This window comes from Erythrolamprus reginae, chromosome 1 (assembly GCF_031021105.1).
Source record: "Erythrolamprus reginae isolate rEryReg1 chromosome 1, rEryReg1.hap1, whole genome shotgun sequence".
In the NCBI taxonomy this organism is placed as follows: Eukaryota; Metazoa; Chordata; class Lepidosauria; order Squamata; family Dipsadidae; genus Erythrolamprus; species Erythrolamprus reginae.
The window spans coordinates 147,391,436-147,415,113 of record NC_091950.1 but is presented as its reverse complement, the minus strand read 5'-3'; the positions used below and the strand labels follow the sequence as shown (position 1 = coordinate 147,415,113).

Sequence of the window (23,678 nt, the reverse complement as noted above, 5' to 3'; positions counted from 1 at the left end):
TGGTAGTCCTCAGAGCTGCTGACTAAATTAGGTCTCATTCAGGAAGCTTGACTTGTTGAGTAGACTTCCTGATTGTTAACTAGCATTCTGACCTGTCCGTAATTGGATGAGAGTCTGAATTTATTTACTTTTTTTTGTGTGTGATAAAGTTGAAGTGATGTGGATGAAATTCGCATAAGGTCTTCATCATTTCAGATAAAGGACTTACTAGGAAATGTTAGAGTAATCACTTAAGGAGCTACATGGAGGAAATGGCATGTTTAAATGTACTGCCATATTTTGACAAAAAGTCTCCCTACCTGTTTGTGAAATGCTGGTACAGTGGAACCCCGACATAAGAGCTGCTCTACTTAAGAGCAACTCGAGATAAGAGCTGGGAGGGGAGAGATATTTTTGTTCTACTTACAAGCCCAAATTCGAGATACAAGCGCCAAGGAGCTGTCTCCTGAAGCCAAACGCTAACTTCCGCGTTCGGCTTCAGGAGACAGCTGCGAAGCGGCGCGCGTGTTTTAAAAGGTTGCAGCCGGCCTGGGGGGCTCGGGGGGGTGCTTGCAGCTTTCTTTCTTGCTCTTTTTCTTTCTCTCTTTTACCTTCCCTTCCTCTATTTCTTCTTTTCTTTCTCCTTCCCACCTTCTTCCCTCCCTCCCAACTTTCACTCATTCCTCTCTTACTCTCCCCTTTCATAAGTTTCCTTGCTTCCTTCCTCTGTTCCTGTCCCTTCCCCCTTTCTTTCTTTCTTTCTTTCTTGCTCTTTTTCTTTCTCTCTTTTACCTTCCCTTCCTCTATTTCTTCTTTTCTTTCTCCTTCCCACCTTCTTCCCTCCCTCCCTCCCTTCACTCATTCCTCTCTTACTCTCCCCTTTCATAAGTTTCCTTGCTTCCTTCCTCTGTTCCTGTCCCTTCCCTCTTTCCTTCCTTCCTTCCCACCCTCCGTCCATTCATTCACCCATTCCTCTCTTGATCGCTTAAAGCCGGTCCCTGGTGCAAAAAGGGTTGGGGACCTCTGTCCTACAGGATTGGGTGGCAGAGAAGTTGAACATATGTAAATTTAAAAGTTTAAGAAAGTTTACAAGTTAAGTGAAAGAAACTTCATTATTCATTTATATGTACATGTACATTTCTTCATTAAAAACATGTCTTTCTGCATAATTTAGACTAACTTTGTGAGTTTTTTGAGGGCTGGAACCAATTAAAATTATTTACATTAATTCCTATGGGGAAAAGTCGTTCGAGATAAGAGCTGCTCAACTTAAGAGCCCAGGTCCGGAACGAATTAAACTCGTATCTCGAGGTACCACTGTATATTTAGGAGAGTCCGTTTGGCATTAGCTTTTCCTCTGAAATATAATTTTTGTACATATGTGGGTTGGGTTACTTTTCCAGGGGGGTAGCATTTCAACATGTGAGCATTCGGAGCGGGGCGGCATACAAATCTAATAAATTTTTATTATTAAATAATAATAATGATAATAATAATAATAATAATAATTATTATTATTATTATGATTATTATTATTTCAACTATGAAATATCCAGGCCTTGGGAGGATTGCATATTGTACAACATTTCTCATTTTGTTGCTCTAGTCTACTTCACATGAACCGTTAGATTTCTTTTAGTAGAAATGAAAATAGTCTTGTTGAGGTAATGTTTTTTGTGGCAGAACAATGGCCTGTGGAGATGCTTGAAGGTGGGCATTTTTCTTACAGTATACCTAGCTGCATCCTAAAACCCAGTGGAATAGTTCAGAACAAAGAAAAAGAAATATTGCCATTGGGCTTGAATAGAGGCAGAAAAACTGGCATCTAATATCTTGGAAAAGGGACAAAGTAAAAGCAACACAGCCAATCTGCTTTAGGCTCTGCATGCCAATGTTTGTGTTAAGAGGGATTGTTATATTAAGGGAGAATTGTTATATTAAGGGATTGTTATATTATACTGTGGCTGCCTTCCTGACTTTTTCTCCATTACTTTCTCAAGTAGGGAAATTAATATGGGAAGAGTTGAAAATATAGTAGTGTATCACATAGTAAAATAGGGGATTATGGGGCACATATAATTTTACTTTTTATATAATAAGACAATGTGTGAAACCTGAGCAGATTATGCCTTAATTTTCTTACGTTTGAAGAAAAATACATTTTTGAACAACCTGGTCTATATGTGAATATGGGCTTTGTTCACTTGCACTGAATAATGGCAAAAATATTCCCTGCCAACATTTTTTTCTTTCCATGCCCCTTGATACGCTCTGAAATCCAGAGTTCATGAATGAGACCGGTTTAAGTTGTCCTTAGCTGTATTGAAGCTCAATAGTATTTCCCTCCTTATTCCAGCACCGCCTTAGAATAGGCTCAAAGTATGCCAAATCCTTTATTCATGGAGGGAAGTCAGGTGATTGCAGTGCCTTGAGACAGAATTAGTAGTGTCAGATACAGATTAGCAAAAGGTGCAGCAAATTTTATCCCTATGTAATTTTCTGCCAAAGTGGGGAACATTAGCTCAGGAAAGATATTGCTATCATTGTGAAGGGTAGTACAGTGGTACAAACTTACAAACTTTTCTAGATAAGAACCGGGTGTCCAAGATTTTTTTGCCTCTTCTCAAGAGCCATTTTCCACTTACAAACCCAAGCCTCCAAAACTGTAACCGGAAAAGGCGGGGAGAAGCCTCTGTGGGGCCTCTCTAGGAATCTCCTGGGAGGAAACAGGGCCAAAAAAGATGGGGAGAAGCCAAGCCTCCATGGGGCCTCTCTGGGAATCTCCTGGGAGGAAACGGCCTCCACCCTCCCTGTGGTTTCCCCAATCACACACATTATTTTCTTTAACATTCCTATGGGAAAAATTGCTTCTTATTACAAACTTTTCTATTTAAGAACCTCGTCAAGGAACTAATTAAATTCGTAAGTAGAGGTACCACTGTACTTCTTTAAGAAAGAAGAAGTTTTCCCTTTCTGATTAATCATAAAAGATGTTATAAGCAAGTAATCATCCTTGATATGATGAATTCCTGTTGTGGTGTGGGAACATTATTACTCTAGTTACTTCTATTTGCCTAGGCACACAAATAGTCCTTCATTTGTTTTGTCCACGTTTCCAAGTTTTAGTAATATAATACTTTAAAATATTATTTTTTCATTGGCCAGGTGTGATTGGACACACAAGTAATTTGCCCCTGGTGCATAAGCTCTCAGGGTACATACAAGCAACAATTGATATGTCATGATCATAATCATAAAATACAATCATCATAAGTCCTAAGATTTAATTTAATTTTAGACTTGTATGCTGCCCCTCTCCGGAGACTTGGAGTGGCTCACAACAAAATACAAAGCACAAATCTAATATTAAAAACAATTATAAAAACCCATTATAAAACAGTCATACTATCCAATTAAACCATACATAAAATGAAACATCCAAGGGTCAGTTATGTCCCCCAAGCCTGGCGGCATAGGTGGGTTTTCAGTAGTTTGCGACTGAAGATGCAATTAAATTAAGTAATAAGGTAAAATAAGGCAGATAGATATCTTAATTCTCAGGGCCATGGGATGGTGGGGGGGAGAATACCATGAGATGTCATTTAAAAAGTTAGATTTTGGTTGTTATATGTGTCTGACTCAGTTGCCTGCTGTTAGCTTGGCTCTGTTTTTTCCATTCTCCCACTTTGCTGGAATCTGCCCAATCTGTACTGTTACGTTCTTCTGATTGTCCAGCTCCCACAGAGATCTACAGTCGACTGATGCCCCGCCGTGAAGTCAGCAGCCCTGTCACCTCAGATGAAGAGTACCTGAGCCCTTTGGAAGAATTCCCTGACTCGGTCAGCCCTCAGCATCACCCTGTGATGAGAGTGCAACCCCGCTCTGAGACTGGCCCCACCACAGCACACACAGACATTAACTTCAAGGCTGCACCATGTTTTGAGGTGAGGTGAGAGAATGGCATGAGAGTAAAGAATAGAGGCCGGCAGTTTTGACCTACCTGGATAGGTAGGCCCAAGGTGTAAAGCAATACAGTGATACCTCGTCTTATGAACCTATACGAACATTTCGTGATACAGACCCGGTGTTTAAGATTTTTTTGCCTCTTCTTCCGAACTATTTTCACCTTACAAACCCGAGATGCCAGCGCTAGGATGCCACACCTCCGGACTTCCGTTGCCAGCCGAACCGCTGGGATTCCCCTGAGGCTCCCCTCGCTGGGAAACCCCACCTCTGCACTTCCATTGCCAGCCGAAGCACTGGGATTTCTCTGAGCCTCTTCTCGCTGGGATTCAAAGCAGTGACGGCAAAAATGAAGGGAATCCCAGCGAGGGGAGCCTTAGGGAAATCCCAGCAATGCAAGAACAGGCGCTTTGGCTGGCAACGGAAGTCGGGCAGTGGGGTTTCCCAGCCAGGGGAGCCTCAGGGGAATCCCAGCTCTTCGGCTGGCAATGGAAGTCCGGAGGTGGGGTTTCCCAGCGGCGCAAGGCCAAAGGGCTGACTTTTGGAATGGGGTTGCACACATTATTTGCTTTTACATTAATTCCTATGGCGAAAATTGCTTCATCTTACGAACGTTTCTACTTACGAACCTGGTCACGGAATGAATTAAGTTTGTAAGACGAGGTTTCACTGTATACCTCTGGATTGCAAGTGGAACAAAATCTGGGCCTTTTTTCTGCATGTGACAAGAAACAAGCTATGGCCTCTTATATTCCAGCAGAAAGACGGAGGGGAGTAAGGTTTTGAATTCCTCTTGTCAATTGTCATGATCCTGCCTGCTCTTCCTTTTGTAGATAGAACTAAATGACCAGACGGTACTGGAAGGACAAGATGTGGTCCTGCGCATTCGGGTGCAAGGAGAGCCCAAACCCATTGTCCATTGGTAAGCGGGTCATATGATTCAGTATGATTTTAAAAGTAGTCTCGTCCTATCTTCCAGACACTGTTCTTAATGGGTAAGATGGCAGCGATGGGGGTTGCTCCAATCTTGCAAAATAACAGCTGCCTTCAGGCATTTAGCTAAGCAAGCCTTTATGGTGTCCCCCCCACCCACCCCGCTGCTGCCGCTGCCCTCCCATCCTATCCATCAGTGTTCCACAGCTAATTAGCCGTTATATAATGTGTCAGTTGACATTATATTTTAAAAGGTTTGTAGAATTGCGTTATTGGTTTTTCATTTCCAGAAGGCACTAAATCAAAATGGGAAAGGTTAATTTATATCTGCATGGTGGAAATGCAAAAGGGAACAAGATATAGAACAGGTACGAGGCCTGAGAAAGTGTAATCTTGGATCCCTATTTCCAGTAAAATTCAGCAATGGTGCTAAAAAATGCCACAAAAAAGACATTTTAGCATTCAAATGTGTTGCGTTTCCATTGCAAGCAACAGCAGAAATGCAGGTATCTGATCTGTTTTCTTCTGCTTCACCCTATCAAAAAAGCCAAAACCATCCATTTCCCACCATTTCTTATAAAGGAAGCATAACAAAGTCCTTCTCTTTTGCTCCGTGTTTGGGAGATGCAATAGGTGGATGGAAAGGGTGTGAAAGTTTTGTGCTCCTAGAAATAAGTGAAATTGGACTGCTACAGTACCAGATGGGGTACAAATGGTACCCTAACCCTGTTTTTTAATAAAATATTGATCTTAGATCTGAGATATATTATATTGGCTAGGAGAAATAGAAAGAAATGAGTGTCTAAGACAAAAATATACTGCTCAGAAAAAAAGGGAACACTCAAATAACACATCCTCGATCTGAATAAATGAAATATTCTCATTTGCACAACTACTGTATTCCATTTGCACAACAGCGTATGAAATTGATTGTCAATCAGTGTTGCTTCCTAGGTGGACAGTTTGATTTCACAGAAGTTTGATTTACTTGGAGTTATATTCTGTTGTTTGAGTGTTCCCTTTATTTTTTCGAGCAATTTATAACAAAACAGGGATAATGACAGAACCAGAATAGGCAGTATTTTTCTGGTGCATGCAGTGGTAGAAAAACAAGTGTGAGAATTCTCTCTTGAAGATGGATGAAATGTTAAGTCTGCAAACTTTCAGACTTTCTGTTCTGAACTGTAGGTTGAAGAACAGGCATCCCGTAAAATATGGACGGCGCATTTCTGCTGTGGAAGAAGAGGATGGATCATTCTGCCTCTATATCCGCATGGTGGAATGCACAGATGCTGGCTATTATGCCTGCAAGGCCATAAATGAATATGGCACCAGACAGTGTGAAGCCAAGCTTGATATACAAGGTATCTTTGGGAGCTCCAGAGCATGAGAAGTACAGTAATGCTTTGCCAGTCGTGTGATGATCTATGACAGTGATGGCGAAACTTTTTGGGTTTGCATGCCAAAAGGGGGGGAAGCGTGGGGGGAATCACACCTGTGCATCCCCACACCAATAATTCCATGCACCTCCCGCACATAGGCATGCCCCCCCCCACTCCAGGCATGCAATAGGGCGCCCATTTTTAGCTCTCCTCAGGCTTCAGAGCCTTTCTAGGAGCCTGGGGAGGGCGAAAATGGCCTTCCTGACTTCCCTGAAGGCCCTTCGGAGGCAGAAAATGTCCCATTTGCCAACTTCTGGTCAAACTGGAAGGCCTGTTTTTTTTTGTTCTCCCCAAGTTCCAGAGCCTTTCTAAGGACCTGGGGAGGATGATGGTCTCCGCACCCCCGGAGGTCCTCTGGAGGCCCATTTCAAGTTGGGAAGCAGACCATTTCTGGCCTCTGGAGGGCCTCTGATGGGGTGAAGAAGGCTGTGTTCACCTTCCCCAGGCTTCGAGAAAGGCGCTGGAGCTTGGGGAGAGCAAAAAAAGGGGCCTTCTCCACCCTCTCCAGAGGCTGAAAACAGTCTGTTTCACGACTCCCAGTGGGCCCAGAAGCCCCAAAATCAGCTACCCAGCGTGCACATGTACACCGGACCTGAGCTTGCATGCCCACCGATATGGCTCCGTGTGCCACTAGTGGCACATCTGCCATAGGTTCGCCATCACGGATCTAAGAGATCCCACCTGCATGTCCGCTTCTTCCTTCCATTCATCAACCATCCTGCTCCCCCAATGTGAACATGCTTGCAATTTGCTCATAATCTTGGTACTATTTCTCTAGCCACTAGTCGCTGCTTCATAGCCATTGGCTAAAGCCATCTTGAGGGGCAAGGATGGGGAACATGTGGTGGTGGGGGGAAACCTTTCAGAAATACAAAATTAATTACATTCATAAAACAGTTTTGAATGTTCAGAGTCTTTGAGAGAATAGCTTTTGATAATCTTCACAACAGCCTTGAAGATTGCTGTAACACACATAGAAATAGGTCAGTTCCTATGTGTGTTACATATATAATGTAACATTTGGGGAAGGGGTGCGCCTTTGAATCAGTTTTTTACTTCTGCCAACTGCCTGGATAACCCCTGCAGTTTTATTGGCAACATTTCAGTAGCAGTTTGCCATTGCTTGCTTCCTAGGGCTGAGAAAGAGTAACTGATCCCAGGTCATCCAATGGCTTCAAGCCTAAAGCAGGAGTAGAACTCATAGTGTCAGGCCAGCCTTTGAATTCACAATTTAACATAATTCACATAGTCTCCCAGTTTTAGGCTAGCTCCTTAACTCCTAGACCAAACTGGCTTTCAATAATGCATCGTAATTACTGTATTTTTTGGAGTATAAGACACACATTCGTTTTTGGGGAGGAAAATGGGGGGGGGGATCTTCCTACCAGGTATTCATCTGGCTAGTGTCCTTAATCTAGTCAGCTCCAGCATATTATTTTATACACTGGTTAGGGCTTTTAAAAACATTACAGTAGTACCTCTAGATACGAGCTGCTCCACATGCGAGTATTCCAAGTTACGAGCCACGACGCGAGCGAAATTTCTGTTCGATACCCGAGCTCAAATTCGGGATACGAGCCGAGCTTCCACTAGGTGGCGCAAGAATCCATGCTTCTGGTTATCTGGGCGCGAAAAACAAAGTCTAAAGGCATTCGTTCGAGATGCGAGTTGATTGACTTACGAGCTTGGGTCTGGAACGAATTAAACTCGTATGTCGAGGTACCACTGTATTGGGAGCAAGAAGCAATGAAAACAAGCCTGCAAAGACTTAGGGCTGGAAAAAACATTCTTCCGAGCAATTAGCAATGAAAAAAAGCCTGCAAGCTGGTAAGAGCTGTCAGTGCCTGGTAAAGGCTGGGGGAGAAAAAAGCTTTGAAAAAGCTACATTCAGAGTATAAGACACACCCAGATTTTAAGCCTCTTTTAGGTGGGAAAAAGGTGTGTCTTATACTCTGAAAAATACTGTAATTTTGGAAACTAAAATGGTATACAGTGATCCCTCGATTATCGCGAGGGTTACGTTCCAAGACCTCTCGCGATAATCGATTTTCCGCGGTATTGTGGTGCGGAAGTAAAAACACCATCTGCGCATGCGCGCCCTTTTTTTTCAATGGCCGCGCATGCGCAGATGGAGGAGCCGGGGGCTGGGGAGGTGGATTCGCCGCCCCCACCAGCCCGATCTCCCTCCGGTGGCTGGGGAGGTGGATTCGCCGCCCCCACCAGCCCTTCCTGCTCTGGGTCAGAGCCGCGGAAACCTTCGGCTTGCCGAGGCTGCGTCTGACCCCTTCGTTTGTACAGTATTGCAGCGAAGGAGGCGAAGCAAGGCTCCAAGCTCGCCTGCCGCCGCCGCTACGCCTCTGCCGCCTCAGCCACCCCCTCTGCTCTGCAGGGACCTCGCATGCCACGATCTCCCTCTCTCGCCCTCCCCGCGCTTCTCCTCGGCGGCGGCCAAGCGGCAGGCTTAATGGGAGACCAATGGCGAAAAAAGAAAAGGAAAAAAAATCCCCAAAAGAGGCAGGCACAAAGCGGGGGCACAAGGGGAGCTGCCCGGCAGAGGTTGCTTTTTTTCTTCTCGTGGGCAAGTGGAGGGGGGGAGAGAGAAGGAAAGAGAGAGAAGGAAAGAAAGAAAGAGATGAGAGAGGGAGGAAGAGAGTGTGAGAGAGGAAGAAAGAGAGAGAGAAATGATAGAAAAAAGGGGAGAAAAAAAGAGAAATGAGAAAATGATTGAAGCAGAGAATGACAGGAAAGAAAGAGAAAGAGACAGAGAAGTGACTCTTGGTGATGACGTATGACGTCATCGGGTGGGAAAAACCGTGGTATAGCAAAAAAACCATGGAGTATTTTTTAATTAATATTTTCTGAAAAACCGTGGTGTAGCGTTTCGCGAAGATCGAGATCGCGAAAATCGAGGGATCACTGTAATTGCCAGTTTTAGTGATGCTTTCTACATCAGCCACCAGTGAGTTCCATTTGCAACAAGAAGAGTGGTAACAAAAAGTGGAGTAATAATAATCTGTCTGACCTCATATCCCCATCATGTTTTCTCACAACTTAGCATGATGTTTCCCCCTGTTCAATTTATTTATTGTTATTTAAAACATAGGTGTCGGATTTGCCTCTTTCCTTTCAGTTAATACTCATCAGGAATTAGGTGCTTAAGTATGTTTCCATCCTTCACATAAGGCATCATCTTCCTCAGGCAAGGGAGCCAGCAGCCCAAAATTGGGTGTAATAGGTGATGCATAGCTACCATAGGTCTGTCTCGTACCTGCTAGTAAAAAAAAAAGATTGATTTCAGTTGTCTGGTCCCATATTTGGTTTAGGAAGGAGCTGGGTCTGCATTCTGCCAGCGATTAAGAAAATTTGGTGTTTGCACTATCTCCATTTTGGAGTCATTAACCAAACTAAAAATATGGGGTAGAAATATAAATAAATAGTAACTGCTTCTGTGTTAAATTAGCTGCTACCCTTTGAGGATGTCCCCATTTTAACCTGTTTTCTTGCTGTCTCCTTTTGCTAAGTACCAGTTAGCCCTTTGCTTTGATTCATTACATCACTCTTGGTAAAATAGAAGCAGGCTCCCTTACAAGTGTGCTTACTGGACCCAGTTTTTGGATCTGCAGAAAGTTTCTAGAGGACAATGTTTTCCAAGGAGAATTCGGGGTTCTGTACAACTTTAGTTTAGGGTTGATTTTTTTATGAACAAGCTGACACTCTGAGATAGGTGTGAGCGTTTATGTGTGCAACTGCTTTGTGTCGACTCATTTGCCTTTGTCAGCCAGTATCTACAAATGCATTTGTGCCTGTGGTGAACCTCTTTTGCCTAGACTGAGCATGTATGAATTTGTCTGTGCTTTGCTTTTATGTCCATCATGCTACACTAACCCTTCGCTTGCTGACTGTGTTTTTGTCTGTACAGGGAGAGTGAGCTAAGGTACTCCTGGCCCCTGGGCCACTCTAGCCAGACCACCTGGGCAGTTGCCTCTACTCCCGGCACGACTGAAACAAACCAGGCTGGCAAGGCTTGGCTTCTGGATGGCCAGCACTGAGACTCACCTTGGACGCAGAGCCTGGTTGCAGCTAGGGGTATGGGACACAGCGGGTGGGAATGTAGTTGTGGGCTCCCTTTAGCTGTCTGAGCAGTTCTGAGCGCCCTTATAGCTACATGAGTTGAATTTAATCTGTGGCACCTCCTTAGTGTTTGGGCAGGAAGCTTTCATCCAGATGGATCTCCATACGTTCTGTGCTAGGCATAGAATCTCAAAAGTGGCATTCCCCATTCAGGTGCTGATGGTGTGCAGTGCCCTTTCCGGCCTTCACTACTGTCTGGCCTACACTGTGGTCAGTGTGTGGTGCTGTTTCCTTCATGTGTCCATGTCTCCTGGCCTCCTCTGCCTTTGCCCACTCCTCTTCCCGGGGGCTTAGAGCAGAATGGTAGCTTGTCCTCACCCTGCTGGTCTCTCAAGAGGAATCTGCTCATCCATGGAGCCAACACATTAAAACGAGGTAGCTTTGAAATGAACAGGCGACATCTGGACATGGTTATGCCTCAACTCCAAATCTTCTCAGTTAGAAGGCCACTTAGTTCGGTGTCTTTATCCAACCACGACCTCTGGGAAACCTAAAGTGACCAGGGAAGACCCCCCTTTGCCCAGAACTGTTTAGAATGGAGGGGGGGGGGGGTTTGGAAACAATGGGAGGCCACTAGGTGTTGGTCTCCAGGCATCTTCTGTGGAGGCCAAGGATGCTGTCTCTTACCATCATTCTGCTCCCATTCTGGGAGTTTCTCACAGGAGCTGGGCTATAGAGAATCCTCTTTTTGTAGTTGAAATAAAGTCTGTTTGTTTGGTAAAAGTACTGTGTGGTTTGTTCTTAGCACAAATCCTTGTTTCCCTTCTCCCCGTGTCCCCTTCTTATTCCATATCATGCTTTTGTGTTCTCCATACCTCATCATGGTTTCCCATTCAGATTGAGTTTGCTTCGTATTATGACTGCTTTGTCTCCATTCATGTTCTGTTGCAGTGGTTAATGAGTTGTCAGCTATCCTAGGAGAAAGCCCCTCTTAACTGGTCTGTTTGCATCTGAAGTGTGGGATAGAAATATTGATCTAAATAAAACAATTCTGCTGCTTTTCCACAGCTGTACAATCTGTTCATTTGTAGAAATTGAAATACGAGCCTTGTTAATAGCGTTTAACTGAGATATTGAAAACAGGGTACATACATAAATAAAATGTTGCTCTGTTTTGTTCTAAAACTTCCAGTTTTGAAATGTGTAAGTCAGCTATTTCCTCTTGGGTCAGGAAGGGCTTTACTGGAAAACTTGATAACATTTTCCTTTTGTGAGATAGACATAACAATTGGTCCAGGTTGCAGGAATTCTATATCATAGTTGGATTTTTCTGTTCAACCACGGAATGCAGTGATAGCTTTGACATTTAAGATATAGAAAGAAAAGGGCCTGTAGGTTACACATGTTTCCTGTTCCTTTGCATTTTGAACATCTAAGGTCATCTGCAAAGGACAGCCAGTGGGGGGAGATAACAGTTGTTTTCCCTACCTTGGGAGAATTTAGGATCATAGGTTTCTGTCCGCCTTATGATTTTTGAAGAACAGAGATTCAGAATTCCTGGAAATGAGACAAGTGAATTATCGGCAGAATATCAGAATAATTCTGAAATTCAGGTTTGCACTTAGCTTCTTGATGAGAGCATTGTGTAACAGTAGGATAATCCAAGCCTTAATGGTGCAAATCAAAAAGGTTGTAGCAAAATGAGAATTTAGTTTAACCATATGCATGCTTTCCACATCTTATTCTTTGCATCCTGTCCCATTTCCCCCCCATTGCTCAGACACATCTCTTTCTCTCTTTTTTTCCATTTCCTCTTCCTGTTCCCTCCTCCTTCCCAGTGCACCCTGAGACACACTCCCTGGCGGTGCTGACCCCGCTGCAGGACGTGGTGGTGGGGGCTGGGGATGCCGCCATCTTCGAATGCCTGGTTTCTGGCCCATCGGATGTGGATGTGGACTGGCTGTGGCGGGGGCGCCTCCTGCAGCCTGCCCTGCTCCAGTGCAAGATGCATTTTGATGGGCGCAAGTGCAAGCTGCTGCTTACCTCTGTGCATGAAGATGATAGTGGTATCTACACATGCAAGTTATGCACAGCTAAAGGTAAGGATGGTAGAAGTGCTGAACAAGCAGAGATGAAGAAGACATGCCGTGTTTCCCCGAAAATAAGACCCTGTCTTATACTTTTTTTGAACCCTGAAATAAGTGCTTGGCCTTATTTTCGGAGAGGTCTTATTATTTTGGGGCGCATTGAGCAAGATGGGACTTCGCTTGCTGTCTTACCCGATTTCTAGCTCTGACTCCCTAACCTTCATCAGAAGAAATGGTATTTTTGAAGGAGGGTTTATTTTCAGGGAAACGCGGTAGGTGGAAGGATCTGGGTTTACACACCGAACGAATCCAAACATTGACTTAATCTTGATTTTGTTAAGCGATAATTGACTGGGTTCACACAATAAATGTAACTGAGCTTATGCCTCTTCAATGCGTAATTGTAAGTCACGAATCATAGTTTACAAATCTGTGGTTGTATTCATGTAACATATTAAGCAAAGCCCCAAGTGCCCTGTAATTTTGAGATATCAATCCTGTCCCTAAAATAAGCCATAGATAGAATACTTGGGGGAGTTGAAGTGCTAACTTTTCATTGAGTCACTAAACCTGTCTTTTCCATCTGTCTGATAAATCACTGGTGGTTTTTTGGTTTTGCTTTTAAAAGGTGTTAGTGTAGATTTTTCTCCCCCACTTCAAATCCCCATTAAAAGAATAAGAACAAACTGGGCTGATTTGTTTCCCCTTTCTATCAAGCTTCCTCCTGAATGGCAACAGGGATGGTATAAAACACCTACCCACAGATACACCCATCACCTTTGGGATGCCAATACATAGCCACACACCCTCCAGTCATGCTGGACTATAATTCCACCTTCCTTACTTTACAATGAGCTGTGGTTTGATGGATGTAGGGAGGGTACATTGTGAAAGGTTGTACTACAAGAGTGGGTGATTGGAGCTGGGGACAGCTTAGTAACAGCTAGAAAGCCCTACATCAGTGATGGTAAACCTATGGCATGTGCCACAAGTGTAAAGTGACCAGATTTTAACATTGGTAAAGAGGGACACCATTTAGTGGGAGAGGGAGGGGGCTGCTAAAAAGCTTAGCAAAAAAAATTAGCAATTTTTTTTCTCTTTCCCTCCCTTTCTTTCTCTCCTTCCCTCCCTCCCTCCCCCTCACTCTCTTTCTCTCCTTTCTTTTTCTCTCTTTCTCCCTTCCTTTCTCTTTTCTCCCTCCCTTTCTCTGTCTCTCTCTTTCTATCTTTTCTCTCACTGCCTTCCTCCCTCTTTCTCTTTCTCTCCCTCTCTTTCCCCCCTCTCTCTCCCTCTCTTATTTCTCTTTCTCTCTCCCTCCTTCCCTCCCTCTTACTCTCTCTCTCTTCCTCTCTGTCACTATCTCTCTCTCATTCTCTCTTTCATGATACTTGGACCGGGTAGGTACAGTCTTTTGTGCAGCCGACAGCCGGGAATATCAACAGAGCGCTTGGTGTGGGACTCGCCAGCTGCCCTGCCCATCCTGTCTCTCCCTGCGAGGGGGTGTGGCATTGTCTGCTCAGGCAGGCTGAGGAGCAGCAGCATTGTCGCCTATTTAGCAGCGTCAACGTTCCCCATGCCCATCTCACCCCCCAGGGTGAAAGCTGAGCTGCTTGCCGGCCGATCCCTTCAAGCCACCCGATCGCACGGCAAGCGGCTCCAACGCAATCTCCAGCCGGCGTTCAAGCCACCGGCTGGTATGTCAAAAAAGTGGGACTTTTTAAAAACCCCAGTGGGACGCAGAACAAATGGGCAAAAAGTGGGACTGTCCCATGGAAATCGGGACGTCTGGTCACCTTACACAAGTGGCACATGGAGCCATATCCGTGGGCATATGTGCTCAGGTTGGGCACATATACACACACTGGCCACCTGATTTTCGGGCCTTCCAGGTCCACGGGGGTTCAGGAAACGGCCTGTTTTCAGCCTCCAGAGGGGGTGGGGAAGGCCTGTTCTTTGCTCTCCTCAAGCTCCAGAGCTTTCTAGGAGTCTGGGGAGGGCAAAAACAGCCTCCCCCCCCGAGACCCTCTGGAGGCCAAAAATGGCCTGTTTCCCAATTTGAAACAGGCCATTTCTGGCCCTCTGAGGTCCTCCAGGAGGGGGAGGCTGTTTTCATCCTCCGCAGACTCCTAGAAAGGCTCTGAAGCCTGAGAAGAGCAAAAGAATGGAATTTCCGGTTCAACCAGAAGTCGGCAAACAGGATATTTCCAGCCTCCGGAGGACCTCTGGAGGGGGAGGCCGTTTTCGCCTTCCCCAGGCTCCTAGAAACACTGAATCCTGTAGAGAGCAAAAAATGGGCGTGCCATTGTGGGCAGAGGAGTCTCACACACACAAGCATAGGGTGGCGTTGCATGGAATTATGGGTGTGAGCATGCACACATGCGCCCCCCCCCTTTTTGGCATGTGAACTACTGCCCTACATTCTCTATCTTTGCGATACACGTAGTCCTCGACATTGGTTTACAAAATAAACTGAGAAAAGAGAAACGCACAATGATACCCACAGCCAGAACTAAATTTATCAAGTGATGTTTACATTATTATTTTCTATTTTTTTTCTTTACTAAATTCCTGAGCACATGTTTGCAGAAGTTATTTGGCTCTTATAGTTCACTGACTTACACCGAAGGTAAAGCAATATCCCTTTTGAGTTGTGCTTAAGTCCTAGTGATTCCACAAGCACATCTATAGTTTACTTAGAGTGGAAGCAGCTTGCTGTCTCTTTCCAGGATGTTTCATCAACTTCCCATTGTTGTTCACATCCCTGAGATTTTGTAGGGGTCTTCAATCCAGGTATAATATTGCCTGGGTTTATTTTTAAAATAGTTGAAACTAATCAGGTGCTGCCATTATCAAAATTTACATACTGTAGATTCTGTACTGACTGTATTTTGGTCTTCTGATGCACCCAGGCCCAAATCTAGCTAAAATCATCACATCTACACATGCAAGATGCGAACTTCCTTCCCTCTATCCAGGCATCTCTCCTGGCAGTAAATCAGTTGGGAAAGAAAAAGTAGAAGCTCTGTAGTAGAGCTCAAAGTGTATTTTTCTGGCAACTATTTCATTGGAAAAAGTTGGAGCGAAATAACATTATTTGGAAACAATTTTGCACTCTTGCTTATTTCTGTTTTTTAAAAACTATTTTCCTGCTTTTTAGAAGCCGAAATCATCATAAGACAACTTACAATCAAATTTATGCTAAAATGTACATGCACACAGAATTTGTAAGGTCTTGAACTAAAGCAGCAGTACAAAACTGAGGTTAGTTGGGGGAAAGGTTAGTTGGGGGAAAGATCAAAAGCAACATGAGAAAATATTATTTTACTGAAAGAGTAGTAGATCCTTGGAACAAACTTCCAGCAGACGTGGTAGATAAATCCACAGTAACTGAATTTAAACATGCCTGGGATAAACATATATCCATCCTAAGATAAAATACAGAAAATAGTATAAGGGCAGACTAGATGGACCATGGGGTCTTTTTCTGCCGTCAGACTTCTATGTTTCTAAAACATGTAGCTTAACTAAATAGCCCAAATAAAATGCAGCAAACAATTAAACAGATTGAAAACAAGACTAGAATCAGATGTATATTCCTTTGGGAAGGAGAGGTATCCATAAACATGGAGGTCATCATCGAAAAACTCATCTCCACATATTTTCTAATCTGACACCTGGCACAAACACTCAGAAGTTCAGATCAATAATAAAACAAAATACAAAAAAAAAATTGTCTAAATTACCTCTTAGGGAATTGCTTAATATATTGCAGAAATGTGATTGCAGATGTGAAGGGAGTCTAGATTTTAAAGGAAGTTGAAAAATATACTACATTCCATACTTTTGACCTGAGTTTGTCTCTGGTCAAATTTGTTTTACGGGTTATTGGAGCAATATAGCATGAGGAAAAAAAGGGCAAATATTAAAAAAAACTATTCAAAGTTCCTTCACTTTGTGACAAGCTATGGCAGCTTTATAGCAGGTTGATTTTTTATTGTAATGTTCTATTATGCAGACCACCCTAGGTATACCTAAACTGAGTTAGGGATTAATTTGAAGTAATATTATGAAATTATTTAAATAAACAGGCTTGCTTTGGTAGTGGTAGCTGTAACATTCTTACAGGGAGAAAATTTATACATTATTTACATTTGACTCCTAGACTGAGGGGGGGAAATATTGTAAAGCAGAAAGCTGGAAGGGATCTGGCAAACATTATTATTATTATTATTATTATTATTATTATTATTATTATTAATTAGATTTGTATGCCGCCCCTCTCCGTAGACTCGGGGCAGCTCACAACAGTGATAAAAACAATACATGGTAACAAATCTAATAATTAAAATCTAAAATAACAGTTTTACATTAAAAAGTCTAAGAAGAAAAAAACCCAATATATAAAATACATACACACAGTCATATCATGCACAAACTACATAGGCAAGGGGGGGATATCTCAGTTCCCCCAAGCCTGATGACAGAGGTGGGTTTTAAGGAGTTTACGAAAGGCAAGGAGGGTGGGGGCAGTCCTAATCTCTGGGGGGAGTTGATTCCAGAGGGTCGGAGCAGCCACAGAGAAGGCTCTTCCCCTGGGCCCTGCCAGCCGACATTGTTTAGTCGACGGGACCTGGAGAAGGCCAACTCTGTGGGACCTAACCGGCCGCTGGGATTTGTGTGGCAGAAGGCTGTCTTGCAGATATCCTGGTCCGGTGCCATGAAGGGCTTTATAGGTCATAACCAACACTTTGAATTGTGACCGAAAACTGATTGGCAACCAATGCAGACTGCGGAGTGTTGGAGTAACATGGGCATACTTATGCCTCTTGATACAAACGTATGAATGGATTCTGTTTCCGTAGGAATGGAAGCAGAGTTGCTCTGCATTGGGAGAAATGTTCCAAGCAGGTTTGCCATGAAATTAGTTCTGATTTGGCCTCACTAACAATCTGCTATGGCAACATTTATCAGATATTTCATTTCATGTCTCAACAAAAGGGTAACGTAAAGTACGAGAGTGGATCCATAACCAAATGCCAATCTCTAGAGTTCCATTTCCAAGAAGAATTTGGGATTCAGAGAAAGGAACAACATTTAAGAAAGGTACAGGAAGAGTAAAAGCAATTTCATTTTATTTTCTGGATATTCTCGCCTTTCGGAGAGATGTGTTTTTTAAAAACAAATAAATAAAACTTGCCTTTCATATTTATTTTACAAATAACACAAGGCTATGAACATGCATAATATTCCTTCCTCTTTTTCTCCACAACAAAACCTATGAGGTGAGTTGGGCTGAGAGAGAGAGAGAGAGAGGCTGGCTCAAAGTTACCCAGCTGGCTTTCGTGCCTAATATGGGACTAAAACTCATTGTCTTCTGGTTTCTAAGCCAGCACCTTCGCCACTCCACCAAACTGGCTCCTCTCCACTAATATATTTCCATGCTTACACATACAGTATATCTGAAGATCAGGAAAAGCCAGCTGCATAGCAGTTCGGAGAAGGGCAGCATACAAATCTAAATAATAATAATAATAATAATAATAATAATAATAATAATAATAATAATAATAAATACTGCAATACTCTCTACATGGGGCTACCTTTGAAAAGTGTTCGGAAACTTCAGATCGTGCATAATGCGGCCGCGAGAGCTATGGTGGGGCTTCCCAGATTCGCCCACATTTCTATGACACTCCATGGCCTGCACTGGCTGCCGATCGGTTTCCGGTCACAATTCAAAGTGTTGGTAATGAACTTTAAAGCCCTTCATGGCATTGAACCAGAATACCTCCGGAACCGCCTTCTACCGCACGAATCCCAGCGGCCGATAAGGTTCCACAGAGTTGGCCTTCTCCGGGTCCCGTCGACCAAACTATGTCGTTTGGCGGGCCCCAGGGGAAGAGCCTTCTCTGTGGCGGCCCCGGCCCTCTTGAATCAACTCCCCCCCGGAGATTAGAACGGCCCCCACCCTCCTTGTCTTTTGCAAGTTACTCAAGACCCACCTATATCGCCAGGCATGGGGGAATTAAGATATCTCCCCCAGGCTTTCTTATATTTTATGTTTGGTATGTATGTGTTGTATGGTTTTTAAATTGTTGGGGTTTTTTAATGTAATTTTATTATTAGATTTGTTCCATTGTTATACTGTTTTTATTGTTGTTGTGAGCCGCCCCGAGTCTTCGGAGAGGGGCGGCATACAAATCTAATGAATTGAATTGAATTGAAATAATAATTAATAATAATAATAATATAGCAAGCTGCTTTCCTTGCCCTATAGTCTTTCTAGGTTCCAAAGCTGTTCAATGAGAAGAAAAAAGATAAATACCTGTGGATACTTTGCTGACTGTCCCCTGTGCTTTGCAGATGAGCTCACCTGCAGTGCCAAATTAACAGTGTGGCCTTCACGCCAACCCCTTTTCACCCGCAAACTGGAAACTGTGGCTGTGGTGGAAGGGCGAACAGCACGGCTTGACTGCAAGATCAGTGGGGAACCCCCACCAACCATCGTTTGGACCCACTTTGGTAATTCTCCTCCCCTGGAATTCAGAGTCACTTGGCTTACAAGATGTTCTAAGCTCAGACAACGTGGCTATGGAGGGAGGGTCAATATATAGGGATTGTTGTCCACTTCCTTGGGCCAGGCTTGGCGGTAAGGAGGCAGAAGGCTACAGGGTCTAAATCTTATTCTCTTTCCAAAGGTTGTGGGAATACCTATAGCACCTACTTGCAATAAGTATAAGGGCAGACTAGATGGACCATGAGGTTTTTTTCTGCCGTCAGTCTTCTATGTTTCTAAGTTGCCCCATCAGAAATCAGTATTTGGTCCCCTAGTGATCAAATGTACCTGTTAACAGCCAATGGGGGGGAGGGGAATTGACCTGGCTTCAGACATCATTGAGCCCAAATCCCACCAAAATCTACCGAAGTGAAAAGTATCCACACTACCCATATCCACATCTTGCAGCCTTCCCTTCACTGTTAACATGTTTCTTTGCAGTGGCCTTTCGGCACAGCCTTTTCTCAACAGAGCTTGGGATGGTAAGTGACCTGTTCATCTACCAGTTGGTAATGAGAACATGTTCAGACGCTGACTATGACAGTAGTTGCGGGAAAAACATGGTTGCCCCAATGCCAAGAGGTTTTAATATATATCTCTATCTCTGAAGATTATGGAAAGGGAACAAGAAGATTCTTTTCATTATATTCTGCCAGTGATCTTAATTATGGTCCATGACCTATATGTTGTTATCGCCCCCATGGGCCCTGAATGCTGAATAGGTTTTAACGTTCATATAAATTGGTACCCATTTGTGTCTTCTGTCCCTTTCTGGGTCAGATTCTGACTGTCATGTGTCTGATGCAGGCCAGCCTGTACAAGAGGGGGAAACCATACGTATACAGCAAGATGGGGGATTCCACTCTCTGGTCATCCTACATGTGAGCTCCGAGGATGAGGGTCAGTACGGGGTGAGTGCCAGCAACAAGCACGGCCGAGCTGAGTGCACCGCAGAGCTGTATGTGGAGGAGCCGCGGCCAGCAGCTAGCTCCCAGATGTGAGTGGGAGGAGGAGGAGGAGGAAAAAGGGCTGAGGGGATTGGTTGTGGAAACATCCAATGAAGATCCTAGAGCAGTGATGGCGAACCTGTGGCACACGGAACCATATCTGAGGGCACACGAGGCATTGCCCTGTCAGCTCTAGTGTGGACAGCTGATTTTCGGCCTTGAGGAAGGCTGTTTTCGCCCTCCCCAGGTTTCAGGAGGGCAAAAGGAGCCTCTGGAGTGTGGAAAGTGGCCCAAAGGGCAAACCGGAAGTCCGTTTTTCCGAACTTCCGGTTTGCCATTTTGGGACATTTTTCACACTCCAGAGGCTTCAGGGAAGTCTGAGGACGGGACACATGTGCAGTGGTGCGCATGGGGAGGGTTGTGTGCATGCTACCAGGCATACACACTCCCATTTTTGGAACACAAGAAGAAAAAGGTTCACCATCACTGTCCTAGAGACTTGTGTACAATTGAATATGCCGTATAGCCGTGACATTGCCAGAAAGTCGTCTAAGCATTTTTAGTTATGGCAATGCATTTACTACCTGATCCCCAATCACGTGCACTAACTCTCTTTGGTTATTTTAAATCCTCTTAGGTAAAAGATGGGTATACTTTGTTTTACTGGGTTTTGATTTTGACCCAGTGATATTTTTGCTCCATCTCTACCTATCATTCACCCAGTGAGCCCACAGGAAGGCTCATGCATTAAAATAGGCTGTTGTCTTGACAGGTATAAAACCAATGATGGACTTTTCCTTCTCTTGATGCCCATGAGACAATAAATAGCAACTCTTGAAAACAGAGTTTTTAAATCTGGAAATCACTCTGTACTCAAATCTGGGAACCGGATTTGGGTATTATTCTGATTATCACAGTCTCATATCCAATTCTGGAAGGTGGATTTCAGTGTGGCCTAACTGCTTACCTTAAAATAATGTGTGTAGCTTTTAAATGCACACATAAACCTCAAGGCAGAAGTTGAGGGAACCAGCTTTGCTTGTGGGTTTTACAAGCTTTCTTAAAGGATTCCCTTCCTGTTTTCCAGCTCCAGGTTTTGTAGATGCTTCAGAGCAGAGAACTTCTGATGCATCAGGAAACTATAATTAGCTTGCTTGAAGCCAGGGACATTATCAAGACAAAATAGAGACATTTTCTATTAAGGCCAATTGAACCAATTACATGTAATATAAAAAGAGCCCTGAAGAATGAATCCATTGTCTCCAAGAATATCCTTGCCACTGCTTAAAAACAAAGGTGTTCAAGGTATCCTGGAAGTATTAGTCAGACAATCAAAAAATTATCTGGCTGGGCTATCTGTCTTATCTTGTATTTTTTTTAAAAAAAAATGTTTTTCATTGACAATGGTTCCCCTTTCCAATGTGGGCCACAATCTGAAATAATTTTGGTATCATAGGATCCCTGTAATATATTACTGAATGCTATTGAAAACTCTCCTATGGCCATTGAAAACAGTTTCACTGTTTTATATGTTGTTCCTGGAAAATATGGAGATGTTGATTAATTTTTCCTATGTTAAAATACTATAATTTCCTGGGTTTTTTTAAAGAGTAGCTTGAGAGGAACATCAACACTGATTTTACCTGCTTGGTTTTTCTTTGTTTTTTTTTTTAAACAAACAATAACTGTACCAAAAATGTTAAAAACTTTTTAAAAATTAAAAATACAAACTGAAAAGGAAAAAAGATCTATCTTATAATTATATTTATCAATAATCATTGGTTAACCAGTGAATTCACTAATAACATAACCGATACAAAATCTATCATAAGATATGACAAAATTTCTGCCATAATATTATATATTGCTGCATATTTTGGTAGAAAATGTTGCTGTTTCCAAAACAGATAGATGACAGAGTTCCTACAACCATATATCACTTTTTCAATTTCTTAATATAATTATTTTTGCCATCCTCCCCCTTCCATGCTCAATATAACCTCGATTTTTGATAGTCAAATTCCACAGCTGTGCTACAGAATTCAATGTTACTTTTAAAGATTTTCCTATAAATCTCCTAACATACATTAATATATAATCCCAAACCTGGTTGATTTTTTTCCTTGTAATTCTGTCTATCTTTATGCATACATTGCCAAACAAATCAGTTGTGGATTCATGTTCCCTATCCCATTCCCCCATAGTCAAATAGGATAAAATGCATTTGTTGATAAATCATATTTATAGAACTATCCAATCCACAGTAATTCTGGACAGCATACAAGTTAAAAACATACAATATAACAAAACAAATAAAAAAGGTGATAATCAGGGAACCAACATACCCAACAGAACAGATATTCTGCTTCTAACCAGGGGTTAGGAGAAAAGCCAGGCCTTTATACTTCATTTAAAAGTCAGGATTGATTCAGCATATTTTCCATGCAATAGTACCATAAGCCACATTTACTTGCCTTGAACTAAGTCCCTTTGGGATTGCTTGAGTTTCCATTAACCATGAAAAGTCTTTCAATATTTTTTTTCTTCATACTTTTTCTCCTTGGGGAATATTTGCAACAGATTTCCCTGTGCTTTTTCTTCTTCTTCTTTTTTTGATGTAATGTATTTTAGAAATAAATATTTGCCTTTCCAATGTTTGTTTCTCGGAGACATAGTTGCGGCTTGCACATAGGAGAAGGAGGTTTTTTTTCTTTGCTCTAAAGGAAAAAGGAACATTACACCTGTGTGTAAAGCCACAGAGTCGGAAATCTGTGGCATGGTCCTTTACAGCCTATACTTTGAAATGAAGGTAGTTCATCTGACAAAAAGGGTTTTTTGTTACCTGAAATTCCTCTTTCAGCAACAGACCCCTTCACTACGCAAGGCTTGCCTTGTCTAACCCTCTAGAGCAAGGGTAGGCAGAGTTGGCTCTTCTATGATTTGTGGACTTCAACTCCCAGAATTCCTGAGCCAATCATGCTAATTCAGGAATTCTGGGAGTTGAAGTCCACATATCATAGAAGAGCCAACTTTGCCTACCCCTGCTCTAGAGCATCACGTGATGTATCGGGACTCAAACTAGGTGTAGACGTGGCAATGCATGATGGATCTGGCCCATGGGCTGCGAGTTTGACAGCCCTCGTCTACAGTGTGCAAGAAACTATTAAAATCATCCGTAAGAGGTGGCTGTCCAGGCTCTTCTTAAAAGCCTCCCAGAAGGAAGAACCATTTCCGCCATAGGCAGAATGTATCACTTTTCCTGAGTGGATAATTCTAGTTCAGTTACACATCAGACTGAAAAGCTACTCTAAACTTTAACTTTTTATAATCATAGTTTTAACTCTGCTGCGTGAACAGAGGGTTAAAAAAAGAAAATGGCGGAGTCTGGGCAGGTGGGCGGAGCCTTGTGCTCCTGCCACTATCGGTTCTCTGAACTACAGGCCGCTACTGCTACCGGTACCCCTGAACCGGTAGCATTTCACCCCTGGACTGCACCATTGCTGTAGAGCAGTGTTTCCCAACCTTGGCAACTTGAAGATATCTGGACTTCAACTCCCAGAATTCCCCAGCCAACATTCGCTGGCTGGGGAATTCTGGGAGTTGAAGTCCAGATATCTTCAAGTTGCCAAGATTGGGAAACACTGCTGTAGAGATTTTAACATTGAAAGTTTTTATTTCTATTTAAGTGTCAGATAAATAA

At 43.1% G+C, this 23,678-nt stretch overlaps 1 protein-coding gene across 1 annotated transcript in view; it reads left to right on the top strand.

The window, feature by feature from the left end:
* Positions 1–23,678, top strand: part of SPEG (striated muscle enriched protein kinase) — a 167,795-nt gene that overhangs the window by 92,981 nt on the left and 51,136 nt on the right. Inside the window, exons 7-12 of the mRNA XM_070728607.1 lie at positions 3,715–3,923; positions 4,776–4,864; positions 6,064–6,239; positions 12,227–12,487; positions 18,839–18,997; positions 19,839–20,028. Coding sequence (XP_070584708.1) covers positions 3,715–3,923; positions 4,776–4,864; positions 6,064–6,239; positions 12,227–12,487; positions 18,839–18,997; positions 19,839–20,028 — 1,084 coding nt within the window. The remainder of the gene's footprint in view (positions 1–3,714; positions 3,924–4,775; positions 4,865–6,063; positions 6,240–12,226; positions 12,488–18,838; positions 18,998–19,838; positions 20,029–23,678) is intronic.